General features: G+C 48.4%; 1 protein-coding gene across 14 annotated transcripts in view; it reads left to right on the top strand.

Annotated features, from left to right (window-relative positions):
• ANK1 (ankyrin 1) overlaps nucleotides 1-17,589 on the top strand; it is a 244,111-nt gene that overhangs the window by 115,859 nt on the left and 110,663 nt on the right. Inside the window, exon 1 of one of the 14 annotated variants that reach the window (XM_073018047.1) lies at nucleotides 11,246-11,946. The exons of the other annotated variants lie outside the window; for them this stretch is intronic. Coding sequence (XP_072874148.1) covers nucleotides 11,908-11,946 — 39 coding nt within the window. The 5' untranslated portion in view covers nucleotides 11,246-11,907. Of the gene's footprint in view, nucleotides 1-11,245; nucleotides 11,947-17,589 lie in introns of those variants that run through there. 14 annotated transcript variants of the gene reach the window in all.

Genomic DNA, 17,589 nt, shown 5'->3' with positions numbered 1-17,589 from the left:
GGCAACGGAGTGAGAAAAAGGAAAAAAAAAGGTGCCTAACATCTGTAGGTGTAGAGAAGGACATTCCAGACCAAGCAAGGGGCATATCTCAGGGACAGGAGAGGGATGGAGTGGGGCACTAGAGTGGTCTCCCACTGCATGGAGCTTACCTGTCACAACCTGGGCATGTCCAGGTGCTGCGGCCTTATCCCCGCCTGCATCCAGCTCCCCAAGTGTCACTTCCTCAGAAAGGCCTCAGGGACCAAACACTATCAGGCACCGCACCCCACAGCCCTCTCCATCCCCACTCCACGTTTGATTTTCTTCTTAGCACTCACCACTTCCCTGTGGGATAAATAGATCTTACTGCTCATCTGTCTCTCTCTCCTCCCGCCTATAGGAATATCAGCTCCGTGTGCACAGGATTCCTGCCTGTCTGTTCAGTGTCGGATCCTAAACAAGGCCTGGCCCCTCCACAGGCACACACATAGTTTTGAAATGACTGAATAAATCTAAAAATCATCACTTTATTATCCTCTTTGTATAAAATCTTTGTGAGGGATGGAAACTCCCTCCAACCTCACGACAAGAGACATTTAAGGCTGTAAAGGCTATACGATCATTAGCAACGAATCATTCCTTTACATAACATTCACACAGCTTCCTACAGTAGGCATATTTATGTTATCATCTAACATACATGTTTTAATTTTCAAGTGTTTGGTTCTGGATCCACACATTCTCTCCAGGAGGTCAGGAAGCCTGTGTTCTCTGATTATCTTTTATAATCAAGAAGATTCTGGAACACAGTGGCCTTCAAAAAAGCATTAGTGGTGTTGAAATGGATCCCCACGACTTTCTAAAACCTGGCAATCTTTGAAGATTCTGTTCAATTCTCACTGCTCCATCAACGATGCCCCCAGAGCTGTAGCTCTCTCTGATCTCAGCCACTCCCTTGAATTCCTGGTGGTTCTTGTTGCAACCTCTTATTTGGTATTTAATTGTACACTGTCTTGGGGCATCTCTTGAGCTATTATCGTACTGAGTATGTAACCCTTTTATTGTCCTATTTTTCATAGAACTCTATCTTTCACCTCTATTAGTTTGCAGTCTTTCCAAGAGTAGGAACCAAACAGCATTTACTGTTTTTGTGTCTACCACTGGGTGCTCAGATTGTACAATGCAATTCAACAGTTCACATTTGAATGAAAGAATAAATGAATGAGGAAAAAGCCTATCTATCTAGTCCCATCGAATTTTTGCATTGAGACTTTATCTCTGTGACCCTCACCCGAAAAGCACTTGAGGCACTAGAGGCGGATATGGATATTGGCAATGATTTTCCTTCGGAAATGTTGATTGGCATCTTGGTATTTTATTTCAGAAATCCTGGAAATGTCTCTCTGAAGACTAAAGCTCAGTCATTCCAGAAACGATGCGTTGGCTGTTTTTGTGTGATACTTGATTCACTGTGCATTTTTCATTCTTTCTCTAACACTTGACATCCCTTTATTCAGGAGTTCAAGGTCACGGGTGCTGAGACAGGTCACTTTGAAAAGAAGATTATGAAAGTGGACTTCAGCACTGATGTTAGAGTAGAAATGAGGTCTTCACTTCACAAATTCATGCAACTGCAGAGGTGGAAAGAACGTTGCCAACACAGCCACAACGTTATTGTTGTTGTTGTTTGAGACCAAGTCTTGCTGTGTCGCCCAGGGCCCAGGCTGGAGTGCAGTGCCGTGATCTCAGCTCACTGCAGCCTCTGCCTCTGGGTTCCAACGATTTTCCTGCCTCAGCCTCTTGGGTAGGTAGGATTATAGGTGCACGCCACCACACCCGGCTAATTTTTGTATTTTTAGTAGAGACGGGGTTTCACCATATTGGCCAGGCTGGTCTCAAACTCCCGACCTCAGGTGATCCACCCGCCTCAGCCTTGCAAAGTGCTGGGATTACAGGTGTGAGCCACTGCACCCGGCCGTAATTCTTTAAAAAGACATGAAGCCAAGGCTTTAAGAGGGGGCCCTCTAGATACCCTTCAATATTGTGCAGATAAGAAACATCCAGATTAGACACATACCTTAGGATTTCCCTGGAGTGGGCAGGGTTTCTGCAGATAAGCAACATAGAAAGAAATGAAGCTGTGGTTGACAGTTTAGAGCTTATTTCCTCACCTTTTAAATTTAAATAGTTATAAAAAGGGTGATATAAATACTGTATGAAAAGATACCTGAAAGAGCAGCCAGCCAGAATTCATAAGAGGATTAAATAGAAAGATAATGGTCCCTCTTCAATTATTAAAATAATACGATGAGCCCCCATGTGAAGTATTATGTGTGGCACCTGCTCTTGTTGCCTTGGTAGTAAAGAGAAAACAGGACTGGGAAGTTGAGGGCTGATTCCAAGGTGTTTTCCAGTGGTAGCTGCTAAGCACCCTGTTGAAAGGAGTTTAAGTGCATCTTGGAGGAAGGAGCCTGTCTTCCTGTTGTTAAGTTGTACAAATGGAAAAATTCAGGAGGCACAGGTAGGCCAGTTAGTAATTTAATTGGGTTTAATTGCAATGTTTTGGCTCTGGGAAGAGAGGGGAAACCTCTGCAGTCAGCATTTAGCCAGTGGAAGCCACCCCTTATCAGCAGGGTCCCAATGACGATGAGTAAGTGGGTTTTACAGCAGAGGGTCCCCCCGGCTTGGTCTACCTCATTATCCTTTCTTGGAGTCTAGGATCATTCTGGGCCAGCCGGGAAGGCCTAGCACCAGCTCCTGGAGCTTCTTTCTCTTGGTTCAGAAGTGTGCAATGGCGGTTACATGATGATGTTACTGTTGTAATTCTAGAGAGCTCGATTGGAGTGGGCTGGGATTATTGATTCAAGGTCTCCCCATTTCTCTATGGCTCTTGTAAAGGACAGATTCCCCCCTCTTTAAACCCTGGAGGGCCTAGTTCATGGCAACAGATGCCTCACATTTCTGCATTGAACGTGATGGTGATTGGTGGCTGGTATCTTTTCTGAATAGAGATAATGGCCACATTATTAAAGATGCCCCGGTTGCACCCAAATTTCCAAGACTGAGCAACTCTTACTGGAGAATATTGAATTTCAGTTTTCCCCTCTACCCTAAAAATACCTTGGGTTGCAGGATGGTGCAAAGCCCAGGGTCAGTCCCTCTGCTGTGTTCCATGCACTGCCCCAGGCATCATGTTACTCCTGGGGGACTTTGGACAAATGACTTAATGTTTTTGTGCCTTAGCTACTTCTGTGAAATGGGAATAATAATAGTTGCTAACTCATAGGGTGGTTGTGAGGGTTAAATGTGTTAACACATCTAACATGCTTTGAACAATACTTGGCTCACACATTGTAGCTGTTACTATTATTACTGTTATTATTAGAAGTAAGGTCTCACCTGTTGCCCAGGCTAGAGTGTCATGGCAGGATCATAGCTCACTGCAGCCTTGAACTCTGGCCTCAGGTAATTTTCCCACCTCAGCCTCCCGGGTAGCTGGGACTACAGATGCGCACCATCATGTATGGCTAATTTAAATTTTTTTGTGTGTATAGAGAAACAGAGATCTTACTATGTTGCCCAGGTTGGTCTCAAATTCCTGGCCTCAAGTGATCTTCTTGCCTTAGCCTCCCAAAGTGCTGGGATTACAGGCGTAAGCCACCATGCCTTGCTGACTGTAGCTTTATTATTATTATTGTCTTCAAATCGGTTTCCCCTTCCTGCTCTTAATTCTGTATCTCATGGTCTCTGTGGTGAATCATCATGGGCTAGAGGGTGTGGAGGGGGCCTTCCAGGCCCAGTTCCCAATGGATGGTTCAAGGCTACCTTCTCCATGCAGGGAAAGCCTTGCTCCAGAAGCTGAACAAACTCCAGGGGTACAGACCCCAAATTCCAGGGTCACAAGCCCCTCTGGAATCTTGGACAGGTCTCTCTGGCTGGCAATGGGCCACCCATTCTGGCTGTGTCCCTTGGGGTGAATTGTTTAAATAAAGGAGAAACCTCAGGAGACCCCCTGGTTGGCCCTGCCTGCTCCAGATGGCAGCTCATATCAGGCAAAGTTGCATTTCTAAGGAAGGGTGGGAACCTTTCTTCATTGCTAAGGGTGAGCGTGCCATGCAGGGCTGTCCAACCCCTGGGCATCCTTCAGAAACTCTGGAGCCATGGGGTTCACTGCCAGTACTTAAGCGTGTTTGGCAATTTGAAAAAAAAGGAGTCCCTATTTTCCCTATTAGCACCATCACAGTGAGTTTGATTTTGCAGTTTCTCCGGTATGTGCTCCTCCTCCCCGCACACCAGCAGGCTGCAGAGGAAGGTTTCCCTAATGTTTGGAAACACTGAAGGTAGTTTAGTAAATGGGCCCGTTCTGGCAGTGCCACTCATCCACGTTTTCCAAAATGTGTGTAATTTCCACTCTAGTCTCGGCTCCACAGTCCACAATATGTTCTGAAGTGTCAGTTCTAAATGCAGCCCATTCCTTGCACAGTAGGGAAACGTGGCATGCTCTGTGGCATGGGCCAGGGCTCTTGGTGATGTGGGTGCACTTGGAATTCTATTTAGGCACCCACATGACACCCCAACATCTTCCCATCCTCAGCAGAAAGATGTAAACTATCGAAGAGCTGTCCTCTTCGCTGCCTTGGGACTGAAGAAACAGAATTGCTCTCTTGGGCGTGACTGGCAATTTAGGACTAATGGAGATTGTGGGGAAAGGACGGATAGGGCAGGTTGGGGTGTGAAGGCTTTTTTCTGCAACACGGCCCTGACCCTGGGATGGGAAGCACCTGAAACTTCTCTGCCTAGAAGAGGACAGTGGTCCCAAGGCTGTTTCTACAGGGGCTATAACAGCACATGGGGGCATGAACAGTTTAGTCAACCAGCCCCGAATATCTGATTCATTTAGAAATCTGAATTGACTGGATTCCAATCCAGCTAACGTTTATTGAGCCCCTGTTGTGTGGCCAGCATTGTGCTTAAACTCTGTCTGTTGTTTTGAGCATGCCTGACGGGAGCTCCTATCTGGTTGACATGGGGCACATAACTGCATCGTGTTCCACTTAGGAAACATGTATTGAGTGCTGCTTCTGTGCTAGGCTTGGGGATTCTGAGTTGGGCAGAGATGAGAAGAGACTTCATCTCCTACTTCCCTGCCCAGGGAGTCCGGGGTGGTCCCAGAACTGTTCAGCAGACGCATTTGCTTAATCTCAAGGCATTTTGTTCTTTAGGAATTCTGGTTCCATTTCTTATCCAAAAAGAGACACAGATACTGAAGCTGAAATTTGTTATTGTACATAAAACATTCTGTTCGCTTCATCTGGTTATTTGATGGGAAACAGTGGCGTTTGGATGCCTGTTTGTTTCTCACTATTGGGAAAATAATCCTGTCCCCCGCAGGCTTGCCACTTGGGTCCACTACCCATCCTCCTCCAGCACCGTGACTGGGTTTCTGGGGAGCTGGGCACTATGGCCATGGGGAACTTAGACTTTTTGGGTCTTCCTGTTGTAAATTCTTGGCTGTGGGCTCTGCAGTGCATGCAGGAGGGAGCGGGGGTTCCAGAGCATATGATTTGAAAATAGGAAGAAGAAGGGGGAGATGCCAGATATATAAAAAGCACATGGATTTTTTCACACTGGGGGTGGGGGATTAAAAAAAATCTCAATTCTGAAAAATAGACCCAGTGTGCAAAACCTTTTCCAACTCACAAGCTCATTACGAGTCAAATTCCACCAAAGCCATGCCAAAGAGTGGGCCTGTAACCCAAGAGATCCCTTTGGAAGGACTGTCAATATCTGATCCCAGGAATAAGGGGAACCCCTGTGTGTGTGAAGAGAAAATCTTAGGTTCAGCTGTGCCTCCCCGCTTCCCTCCCTCCTCCAGGGATCTCGGGTTTAATGTTGGCCCTTTTTGGAATCCACACAGTACCTTTCTCATGGGTTTAAAAATAGACTCTAGGGCTGCCAACCCTCTTAAAAAGAACATGATGGAGATCGGTGCCAACTCTGTGGGGCCTGATCTGGGCTCTGATCACCTCCCTAAATAGACCCCCGCACTTGCCATCCCTTACTCCAGCCAGGCTGGGTGCCCAGGGTACCTTAATTGACCACTGGGCACTCCCCACACAAAGTTAAATAGAAAAACAACCAAGACTCCATTCCCCTTTCCCTTTCTTTTGTCACTGCCATCAAGGTTTAGAAGGAATGACCAGGTTTGGAGGGGGTCAGGTTGGATTTCTGATTCAATTCAATGTGACATTTGTGTGGAACATTCTGTAAAGTTCCTTCCTAGTTAATAACATTTCCCTTACAGCGATGCTCCTGGTGGCTGACACACTCCCCAGGGTGGTCGCTGGCTGGGTCTGAGTGGCGATAAACCAGCCTGCCTTTCTCAGTAAAGGGTGGAGTTCCTGGTCCCCACCCTTATCGGTGGTGCCCAGAGTCTCTAGGAACGGGGGTGGCTCCTTGGGTGGGTGGAGATGGAACAGATGGAAGGAGGGTCAGGAGGAGAGTTGAACGGGTCAGCGGGCCACAGCCAGCTGCAGGACACTGCAAGGGCAGCTGCGGACAGGGAGCGTGGGGGCACAACTGAGTCCACACATTGTTTCTTTGCTGCAGAGAATATGGGCATTGAAAAGGGTGCATTGTAAGCCCAAGAGGTCTGGGTGCAGGGCAGAGCTTTGAGATTTCTTGGGGTCCTGATTTCGGCCATGGGTGTTTGACCCTGGGAAATCAGTGATGAGGCCTCAATTTTCCAGTGTTGAGGTGATATCAGTGACACCCCACACCTCTGGGGGAGATGTTAACCTTTGACAAAAGCTTTAGTCGAGAAGAAATGGAGGGGAGGAGGAAAAAAGAGGGTCAGCTGTCATTGATGGAACACTTACCGTGTGCTGGAAGTGGTGGTCAGCATTTTACACTATCCTCCCAATATTGGAGAGATGGGTGAAGCTATTTTCATTTTACTGATGAAGAAATCAACACTCAGGAAAGTTATTTCCTTTATCAAAAGCTGCGCAGCTCTACTGATTTAGAGTCTCTTAAGAGGCTGTCCAGAAAGCAAATAGTGTTGTTGCTATTGAGTTCTGGGTTTGAGTTGATTGAATAGGAGGGTTAAGCAGGATGGTCATTGCCACAGGGCCTGAGCTGCCAGGATACCCTTCTCTCGAATCCTGGGGCTGCCCTGATCTCAGCTCTGATGTCCCTGTAGAGAGCAGCCACCTCAAGTCTCCGACTGGCCACCATTTGAAGCAGCCTGGACCTGTTCCCCCAAATCATCCTGGGGAGGCAGAGTCGCCTAAGAATCCCACTCGCATGGGATTCTTTGCTGCAGGCTTGTGTTCTTCCAGCTCATGAAATCCCTGCAGGAACTGACAGCAGCAGCAGCCCGTCAAGTGTCCCAGAGTCCGTGTCTACACCGAGAACAGCCCACCACATCAAGCTAGGAGCAAGCTAGGGGTTTAAGTGCTGCACAGTCTATTTCTTCCCTTTCTTCTCTCCCACATCATCCCCGCTTGGCATAGCTGCTTGTGGCCCAGAGGACAGAACCCCACAGGCGAGGCCTCCAGCGTTTCATTACGCGTGTCCGCAGAGAGACCTGCAAGGAGACAGTCAGTAAAATATTTAGCAAGATGGGAAAAGCCTGAAGACTCCATGAAGCTACAGGCTAGAACAGTGGTCTGTGTCTGCCAAGAGTCTTTAGCCTTTTCTTCAGCCCATCAATTCCTTTCTGGTGGTTTGTTTTGATCTCACCGGCAGATGTTAGCACACTAAATGCCTACATTAAAATGTGCAGCCTTGGAATATGAACAAAATGGAGATGGAGAAGCAGGATGATTATTTGTGGTCTAAGGGTGTGGTTGTGAGGGAAGGTTGAGGGGACAGTCAGTTATGGGGAAAAGAACAATAGTTTAACTTTCTGAATCCCTAGAGCCCAAAAAGACCCTTCCAAGTCATACAGCTTACTGAGTGGTCTATATGCCAGATCAAATGTTGAGGTTATTTTTTTTCCTGCCATCCTGAAGGATCTCCTGCAAAGATTAACCCCTTTCTGACTAATGAGTTCTATTAAGTCACGTATCTCTTATAGCTGGAAAGTTCTTTCTGTGGAATCTAAATCTTTTCCATAGCAACTGAATCCCAAGACTTACAGTTTCCTTATGACTCATGGAAGTGGTGGGGACATCATTCTTCTAACACCAGTCAGTAATCACTGTGTTTAGCACTGCCCAGCACTGTGCCAGTCACATAGAGGAGTAGGTGGAGAAAGCAAGGGAGAGGGACTGGGAATTTGGAACATGAGAACCAAACTGTCTCTGCCTGGGAGACATTTAGAATTCAGTCCCAGTGGCAGGGACCACACCTGGGAATTGGTACCATATAATTAGCTCCACTGTGGCATTTCAGGCTGCAGTGCTGGAATTTATGTTTCAAGGGCTCTCTCCCTTAGCATTATCATCTCAGCTCCTTTAACCTCAGGCCTCACTGAGCAACATGTTTGTAGTTGTGTCCTTTCTCCTCCTCTTGGGCCTTGCCTGACTCATCGCCTGTCTAAGTTTCAAAGCCTCAACCCTAAGGAGGTCATGACTAATGTCAAGAATTCTTGGCAGTTCTGAGAACTTAAGTCCTCTGATAATACTTCAGCATCTTTCCCATTACACTCAGAGTGCTGTGGGTTGTACTCAGCTTCTAGTCCATTATGACTATCACATCTTTTTCTTTGTGATTATATATAACCCACAGTATTGTATAATAGGAAGAAAGACACAGCTTAAGAATTATAAGAACTGGGTACCAAAATGCGACTGGAAATGTTTTGCTACTGAGCTTTGAATATTTTACTTGTAAGAACTGTTTATCTCACCTTTAAGACAGATATTCTGTATAGATAGAACTCTGAAAACTCAGTAAGAAAACAAACTTTCCAATTAAAAAATAGACAAAAGATTTGAACAGATGTATCACCAAAGAAGATATATAGGCCGGGCGCGATGGCTCACGCCCCTGTAATTCCAACACTCTGGGAGGCCTAGGCAGGCAGATCACCTGAGGTCAGGAGTTCAAGACCGGCCTGACCAACGTGGAGAAATCCCATCTCTACTAAAAAATTCAAAATTAGCTGGGCATGTTGGCGCATGCCTGCAATCCCAGCTACTCAGGAGTCTGAGGCAAGAGAATCGCTTGAACCTGGGAGGCGGAGTTTGCAGTGAGCCGGGATCTTGCCATTATACTCCAACCTGGGCAACAGGAGCGAAACTCTGTCATAAATAAATAAATAAATAAATAAATAAATAAATAAAAGAAAAAGAAAAAAAAAAGAAGATATATAGATGGCAGATAAGTACCTGAAAAAGGTGTTTGATATTATCAGTTATTGGGGAAATGCAACAGACCCCTTCTCTACAAAAATTTTAAAAAAAAACTTCGCCATGTGGTGCATCTATTAGGATGTCTGAATTAAGGCAGACCATACCAAGTCTTGACAAGGATGTGGACTGGCTGGCAGGAGGCAGGGAATACCAAGGGGCATGAGGAAACTTTTGGAGGTGATTATGCCCATTATCTTATGTGGCCCTGGTTTCAGGAATATACATATGCCAAAACTTAGTAAATTGTACGTGTTAAATGTGCAACTCATAGTGAGTCAATTAATCCTCAAATAGAAATAGTTGCTAAACAAATAGTATCTCTTTCAGGTCGTTGTGAAAGTCAATTGCATTCGTGTTTTTGAAAGTATTGTACATATGATTTATTCATTTGAGCAGGGAATTTTCTCTCTCTCTCTAAATATTAATGTTGGATCAGTGCATTAGAATGTCTTGAGATATTCCACCGGGCTGTGATCAGGGATGTTCCAGTAACCATCATTTGTTAATGGGAGCTCTCTGTGTAGAGGATTCTAGCAAATCTGGAAGGTGGTTTTCAGAGGTGTGAGGCAAGAGACCTGGAGGGTGAGCTGGGCTTTAGCAGCGTGTGCCTGGGGAGGGAAGGGGCTGCATCACTTATATCCAGACAGGCTGCTGCCTTCCAGAGGGTGCCCATCCTCAAGTTCAGCCCCAGTGCTGTGGAGGGTCTTATGCCTGGAGAATTCTCACATTGTCGTCTTCAAATACCAGTTTTTTTAACACCCATGGGGAGGAGTAGTATTATTACATTTCAGGTCCCTGTTTTTGGCAATACCCTGGCTTTTTCTCTTGATCTTTGATTATCCCACTTCCTTGGGACGCCCGCCGATTGCTGCATGGCTTTGAAGAGTACCTGGTTTGCTTTGTAACACACTCTCATAGTATTTTCTTCTTTTTTAATTTTTAAACTTTTTTTTTTTTTTTAGAGACAGGGTCTCACTCTTGTCACCCGGGCTGGAGAACAGTGGTGCAATCATGGCTCACTGCAGCCTCCAACTCCTGGGCTCAGGTAATCCTCCTGTCACAGCCTCCTGAGTAGCCAGGACTACAGGCATGTGCCACCATGCCTGGCTAATTAAATTTGTGCGTGCGTGTGTGTGTGTGTGTGTGTGGAGACAGGGGGTCTCGCTATGTTGCCCAAACTGGTCTTGAACTCCTGGCCTCAAGCAATCCTCCCACCTCAGCCTCCTAAAATGCTGGGATTATGATCCTTCAAAATCATCCCCCACATTATCTGTTCCTCGCGCTGAGCACACTATTGTTAGGAATCTTGCTGGTGCTGCTAGTGGCAGGGCTTTGGATCAGTTTGGCTCCGAACCAGTTGGACCCACCATTTACTAGTGGCGACCTTGGTCTCGACCCATTACCTCCCTGGGCTCAGATTATTCGTTTATCCAACTGTAGTAGCGTTGCCTGCCTTATGGGTGGCTGTGAGGATTAAGTGAAATAATGCAGTATGTCCATCAGCTAATAGGCGCTGAGCATGCTAGTTCCTTACCAACGCACAGCTGTACTGTACAATGTCAGGGGACAGTGGGAGAGGAAAAGAGCATTTGGTATTGTGTCTTGACTGTGACTTGAAGCCATCACGAAGCCGACTCATGATACAAAACACCTATGATCTGAACAAGCCATATTGCCAGGGGCCCAGTTACCTGACACTGCTTTTACTGACGGTTCCCTCATCCCTCTGAATTGAGCCTACTCTTGATGATGTCACCCCAAGTCTTCTCCAAAACCCCAGACATGGGTTTTGACATCTGCCCCTGAAATGACTGCATGAAAAGGCGATGGTGGTCCCAGGACAGAGCACTGGTTGCTTACTGCACGGACACAGCCTCGGGTGACGCTAGTTAACCACCAGCGTCAGAGCAGTGCGGGAGGCAGCGGGGAGTGACAGCTCTGCTCTCCTGCAACCCAGCTGCGTCTCGCGTGGCGGCTCTCAGGCAGAATCTGGAATAGGCTGATTAACTGGTATCTCAGGACACGATGGAAGAACTCAAAACATGCAAATCGGTTATGGGGCATAAATAGAGTTTGCTGAGCTCACCCCGGCCGCGTCTCAGCAGGCTCCGGGGCCCATTTACCGGGGCATTCGGGGCGGCGGGAGGCAGGGCGGGAGGCCATGCAGCTTGGAGCTCCTCACCTCCATTGGACGTGTGTGCCTCCCCTCCGCAGGGGCAGGACGCCCGCCCCGCGCCCGCCGGCCGGCACCTGCAGCTGGGGCTGCACCCCCGCCCGCGCCACCGCGCGCACCCCCTCCGCAGGGCTTGGCAGCAGATGCCTGGTCTCTGGAGAGCGCTTCGCATTAACTTTCCCATCTGACATAATCATGGAGAGAAAATGAAGAGATCCCATTAGCGGCGGGCGGCGGGCTGGAGAGCGCAGGGCCGGGGCCGGGCCGGGGCGAGCGGAGGGCGCCTGTATTTTTAGCTAGATGCCGCGTAACTTGCTGGCGCTCCCCGCGCCGCCCAGCAGATAACCGGGAGGGGGAGCGGGAGCCGGGCTCGGATTTCAGCGCGGGCGCCGGACGATGGCAGCGCGACAGGGCAGGTCCGGGCCAGACCCTGCGGTGAGTGCATGAGCTGTCGCGGGGGCTGGTCCGGGGCCGGGGCGCGGGGACCGGGGCCGGGGCTGGGGCTCTGCGTCCGTCCTGCGGGCTGTGGCTCCGTGCCTGGCTCCCCTGCGCCAACTTTCCCGGGCGGGTGCGGGCTCGCGCGCCGGGGCTGCCCTGCTGCTGCTGAGGCTTCCAGCAGGATCCAGAGGAAAATTCCTCTGGCCTGAAGGCTGCGGCCGCGGAGGGGCTGGAGCCGGGGCTGGGAGGCAGCGGGACCTGTGGCCGGCCCGGGAGAGGCGCACGGGCGGGAGCGTGGAGCCGCCGCCGGAGTGCCCCGAGGGGGGCCGGGCCCTGGCAGAGGCCGAGTCCCCTCACCCCAGGGGGAGAGCCTGGCCACGTAGATTCAGCAGAGGGTGGGAGATGCACAGCCTTGGTCTGGGCGGGCCCCTGGCCTGCGGCACGTCTGGCCCCTAAAACTCAGAAATGTGAGGCGCCCGAAGGCCCCCAGGTAGCAGAAAATGAATGGGGCAGCGGAAGGCAGACCTGTTGGGCGCCCTGGCAAGCCTAGAGCTCTTCGCTGCTGTCCCCTTCGATCCTCGCAGCCCCCTGGCAGGATCCCCATTTTAGCAATGGGGAAGTGGAGTTTTGGGGTCTTGGATGAGCACAGCATCAAGTGGCCAAGCAGCGCATCCCAGCCAGGTCTTCCCCAGCGACATCCCAGCCCACCCTGGGCGGGGTGCAGACAGCACAGGGAACCCCAGGGATTTTCCCAAGGTCCCGAGTTCGGGTTGAGAGATTAAGAGGGAGCCCAGCACTCCCGCTCAGACGTCTTGTTTCCTCAATGACACCTTTGACTTGTTCATTTTATTTTTGCCAATGGTAGTCAGACTGGGGAGTCTGGAGACAGTTTGTAAAGCTGTAACAGCACACCTTTCTGGAAGGCAAAAGGAAAGACGCATAATAAAACACACACTCACTAGGGCCCAGTGTTCACCTCTGTTTCTCCATCGTCAAGGGAGTAAAGGCAGGGCTACCCGGCTATGCTGGCTGGGGACAGCTGTCTTTCCTCATACCCCAGTGCAGCTCTCTGATTCCCCACGCACAAGCAGACAGCTCCACATCAGGGCTGCTGCCTGTCTTCTGGCTGGGCTGCAGGTCCCCCAGGAAAGGACCTGGAATCTCTTCCTGAGAGCTCTGACAGTGGCTATGTTAAAGAAACTGCATTTTGCTCCAACAAGACCCCTTGGGAAAGTGGTATTGCCTTATCACTGTTTACAGCAATTGGTATTAGCTCAGTTTCCATTCGCCTTTCTAGATAGGAATTTTGTACTAAAGATCTTGAGAAGGTCAGTCTGATTTGTTCTAGGGAAAACTTAGGCCACCCCAACCCCCAGAGAAGGTGTGAAGAGGCCCTGGGGTTCTCTCACCTGGGTCTGCCTGCCCGTGTTTCCGAACGTCCCCTGCTCATGGGTGACAACATGTTGACATTCTGCAGTGTGTTTCCGGCCCCTCCCTCCGAGAATACTGGAGCCCCCTCGCTCACCATGTATTGCTATATTAGTATCTGCTCAGGAAGTGCAAGTTTAATAATAGTCTGGGTGTCTCAGGTAACCAGGATTCACCACCCTTTCAGAGCAGGCCTGATGAGAACTTAATTCCTAGGAAGAATTCTGTTCCCTTCCTTCTCTTCCATTCCCTTCCTCCTGACATGGGCACAGCCTCCAAACCCAGGCGGAAGGCTTTCTCCAGCCAGAGCTGAACTGGAGAGGACCCTTATGAGCACTAAAAAATGACTAGGTCAGCACAGTGGTGCATACTTGTAATCCCAACATTTTGGGAGGCTGAGGTGGGAAGATTGCTTGAGGCCAGGAGTTCAAGACCAGCCTGGGCAACATAGGGAGACCTTATCTCTAGAAAAAATAAAGAAATTAGCCAGGTGTGGTGGTGCACGCCTGTAGTTCCAGCTATTCGGGGGAAGGGGCTGTTGAGGCAGGAGGATCTCTTGAGCCTGGGACTTTGAGGCTGCAGTGAGCTATAATTACACTGCTGGGGGAACACTCTGAAAGAAAGAGGGAGATGCTGTCTTGAAAGAAAGAAAGAAGGAAAGAGAGAGAGAGAGAAAGAAAGAAAGAAAGAAACGAAAGAAGGAAGGAAGGAGAGAAAGAGAGAGAGAAAGAAAAAGAAAGAGAAAGAAAAAGAGAAAGAAAAAGAGAAGGAAGGAAGGAGGGAAGGAGGGAGGGAAGGAAGGAAAGAAGGAAAGAAGAAAGGAAGGAAGGGATATGATTGGCTCAGGAAGCAGTATAGCACAATAGTTAAGAAGATGCTACATAGACTCAAACCCTGGCCACGCTACATATTAGCTGTGTGACTTTGGACAAGTTACTTTTCTGTGACTTGGTCACTTCATCTATAAAGAGGAGATAAAAAAACACCTGCCTTGTGACATTATTCTGAGGAGTGAGTGAATCAATTTATGTGGCATGTTTAAAACCTAGGGAGAGCTTTGTGAAAGTAAACTTGTTTTGTTTTGAAAGGAAGTTCAGGCACATCACATTGGTTAGGCAGCAGGGATGCAGGCACAGCAGAATGTCTGCTGTGTGCAGATCCCCGAACATGCACACAGGTAGAATTAAATTAAAATGAAGCTGGAGACGAGGAGAGGAAGAGACACCAGAAGACAGCTTTGGTGGGGTGCACAGCAGGGGTGCCAGCGCCTCATTGGTGACCGGGGTTTGTGGACACGGTGGGTTAGTTTTCTGTATAGGATGAGCAGGCCTCCTGGCCTCCCAATCTGGGAGTGGATGAGCCTTGGTCAGGTTTGTATTTTGTTGCTGTTGTTTTTTGGGTCAGTATGCGCTCAGGTAAATATTTTGAATGGAACACGTTGGATTCATTGGACACTCCTCCTGCCCTGTTGCATTTGTTGGATGTACCCAGGACAGGTCATTGAATTGGAGCAGTTGGACTAGACAGATGGGCAGTAGGGACTTAGCAGAACATGATGGTAAAGATGAGTGTCACATCCCAACAAGGGCCATTTGCTCTGTAGCTGAAATATTTCCTGGCCCTTAGGAAGTTCTCAATGAATACTCATGGAATGGATCCATGGGTGCATGCATGCACATATGACCCCTTTATAACACAATCACTTGATTGTTCAGATCAAGAGAGCAAGGACCTCTATTCTGAGTTATTGTTCTCTCTTTACCCTAGCAGGATATTGGTCTTGAAATAGGACCCCAGTAAATACATTGTAGAATTAAACTGTGATGTGTGGTTGCTACTGGGAGTGGCATCATTATCTGTAGTTCACCTCCCAGTTGCCCTGAGGATCCTGCTGAGTCCTGACTACTCTACGTCTGTAGAAGACCAAAAAAAAAAAAAAAAAAAAAAAAAAGAAAGAAAGAAAAGAAAGAAAGAAAGAAAAAGCTTTAGCAGCTGCACTTCACTGCTAACTATCTAGGTGACCTTAGCCAGTCACTTTACTTCCCCAGGCCTCAATTTTATCATCAGTGACAAGAAGGGCTGGAACTAGATGGTTCCTTTCTAGAGACCTGTCTTGGTCTGAATAGAGTGCTCAGGGACAGAGTCCAGACCTAGTGGGACCTCCCAGCATTTTTCCTCTGCCGTGGATTAACTGTTTAATTGGCATGGGCATGTAGGCCTGCCCAGCCGCCCGCCTGTAAGGGCTGCCTGGACACCTTCAGACTTGAAATTGCTGAGAACACCCTTGGGGTCAAGGGCAGTGAAAAGGCATAGACTTCAGTGGGGTACCCCTGGATTGAATCACCCCAAGTGTTTATCTGCAGAACTTGGGCAAGTTATTAACCTCTCCAAATCTCAGTTTCATCAGTTCTAAAATGGGGATAATAATTATACCTACCCACAGGTTGTGATGAGAATTAAAAGATATAATGCTGGTAATACATTTGACCCAATGGTTGGTATTATAATTTTAGTATTCTATTATGGCAACGACAGAAACGGTTTAGCCTTCCTCAGTCAAGTCCAGATGGGGCTTTCCTTACCCTCTATGTATGTGGTTGTCTATCATAAACTTTTTTTTTTTTTTTTGAGACAGAGTTGCGCTCTGTTGCCCGGCTGGAGTGCAGTGTCGCAATCTCAGCTCACTGCAAACTCTGCCTCCCAGGTCCAAGTGATTCTCCTGCCTCACCCTCCCAAGTAGCTGGGATTACAGGCACGCACCACCACGCCCGGCTACTTTTTGTATTTTTAGTAGAGATTGGGTTTCACCATGTTGACCAGGCCTAACTCCTGGCCTCAAGTGATCCACCCACCTCAGCCTCCCAAAGTGCTGAGATTACAGGAACCACCGCGCCCAGCCAGTTTGTCATAAATATTCTTCTTTGCTTCCTGGATTCGGTGCTTTGAACAGTCAAACAGTGTCATTAGCGGATATTGCGTCTATTTTTATCCACCCGTTCTCAGGTTTTCAGCCTGAATCCTATTATTGTGCCATAAATGGTAGTTAATTGGTGGGAGAAATGTCTCTTTAACACTCTTATTCTTGGGGAATAATATAGTGTTTTTCCTAGTAATTGAATCTAGACAGACTTTCTGAATCAGCAGGCACAAATAGACATTTATCTGAGAGACTAAACCTTGACTGGGTTTTCTCTGGAAACCCAGCTCATGCCTAGAGAGCCAACAGTTTGATCTTCATTTCTGAAATATTTCCTGCCCCACAGATGCCTTGCTGAGGAACCTAGGATGTGAATGTCATGTGCTTTAGGTCAAGGGAGGCCTCGCCCTAGCAGACACTTAATGCTCTGGAGGATTCAAAAGAGATAGAAGACTTGGTCGCTGCCCCAAGAAGCAAACAGTTTGGCTGGGGAGACAAGACTTGCCTGAATTAAATAGCTAGAGAAAGAGATATTTTAAGTGCATTAAAAAAAATACACAACCAAGCTCCTGTTTTGTGGTTTCTAGATTTAAAGATGGCAAATACTGAGTGTCTAAGCATAGTGTCATTCATGCAGGAAGTAGCCACCATCGGGGCCTTGAACAGAAGAAGGATTGGAATTAGCAAACCAGAGGGAGACAGAGCTTCAGGGCCCAGGGAGGAGGAATGTGCAGGCCAGGAGGTAGACAGAGCATGGGAATGTCACAGAGGACAAGGGAGGTGAGAAGGGGCTCCTGCCGCCGTGGGGACAACGAGATGAGTGTGCTTTATGAGCAGGCAGCCACAGGGCTTGTACTTGAACTTGAGCTTACATCATAGAGGGCCCATGTGGGACCTGAGGTTGGGAAGGGCTGGCAGGAAGTCAGGATTTGGGGAAGACCAGTGAGGCAGGGATGGAGGAGGTTGGCTGGGAGGCAGAGGGAGGAAGCGGTACTTCTGCAGGCCTGGGGTTGTGGGCGGGGTTGGCGGGTGGTGTGGGGCAGCACCTGAATGTGGAGGAAGGACCCCTGTCTGGAAGGCTGGAGAGCCCTACTGCTGACACCCTGGGGACTCCCTGTTTCAATGGTGAAGACGTGAAGTGCTGCTTTGGGGAGGAGGATGAGAGTTCTATTTGGTCTTCGGCTGTAGATTTGGAGTCTTCTGTGTTCAAGGGTGTTCAAGGGTGGTCATCACTAGTGTGTGCATGAGTTTCCCATGGCTGCTGTAACAAATCACCACACACTTAGTGGCTTAAC

This window comes from Chlorocebus sabaeus, chromosome 8 (genome assembly GCF_047675955.1).
Source record: "Chlorocebus sabaeus isolate Y175 chromosome 8, mChlSab1.0.hap1, whole genome shotgun sequence".
Classification (NCBI taxonomy): domain Eukaryota; kingdom Metazoa; phylum Chordata; class Mammalia; order Primates; family Cercopithecidae; genus Chlorocebus; species Chlorocebus sabaeus.
This window is presented reverse-complemented; position numbering and strand designations above follow the sequence as displayed.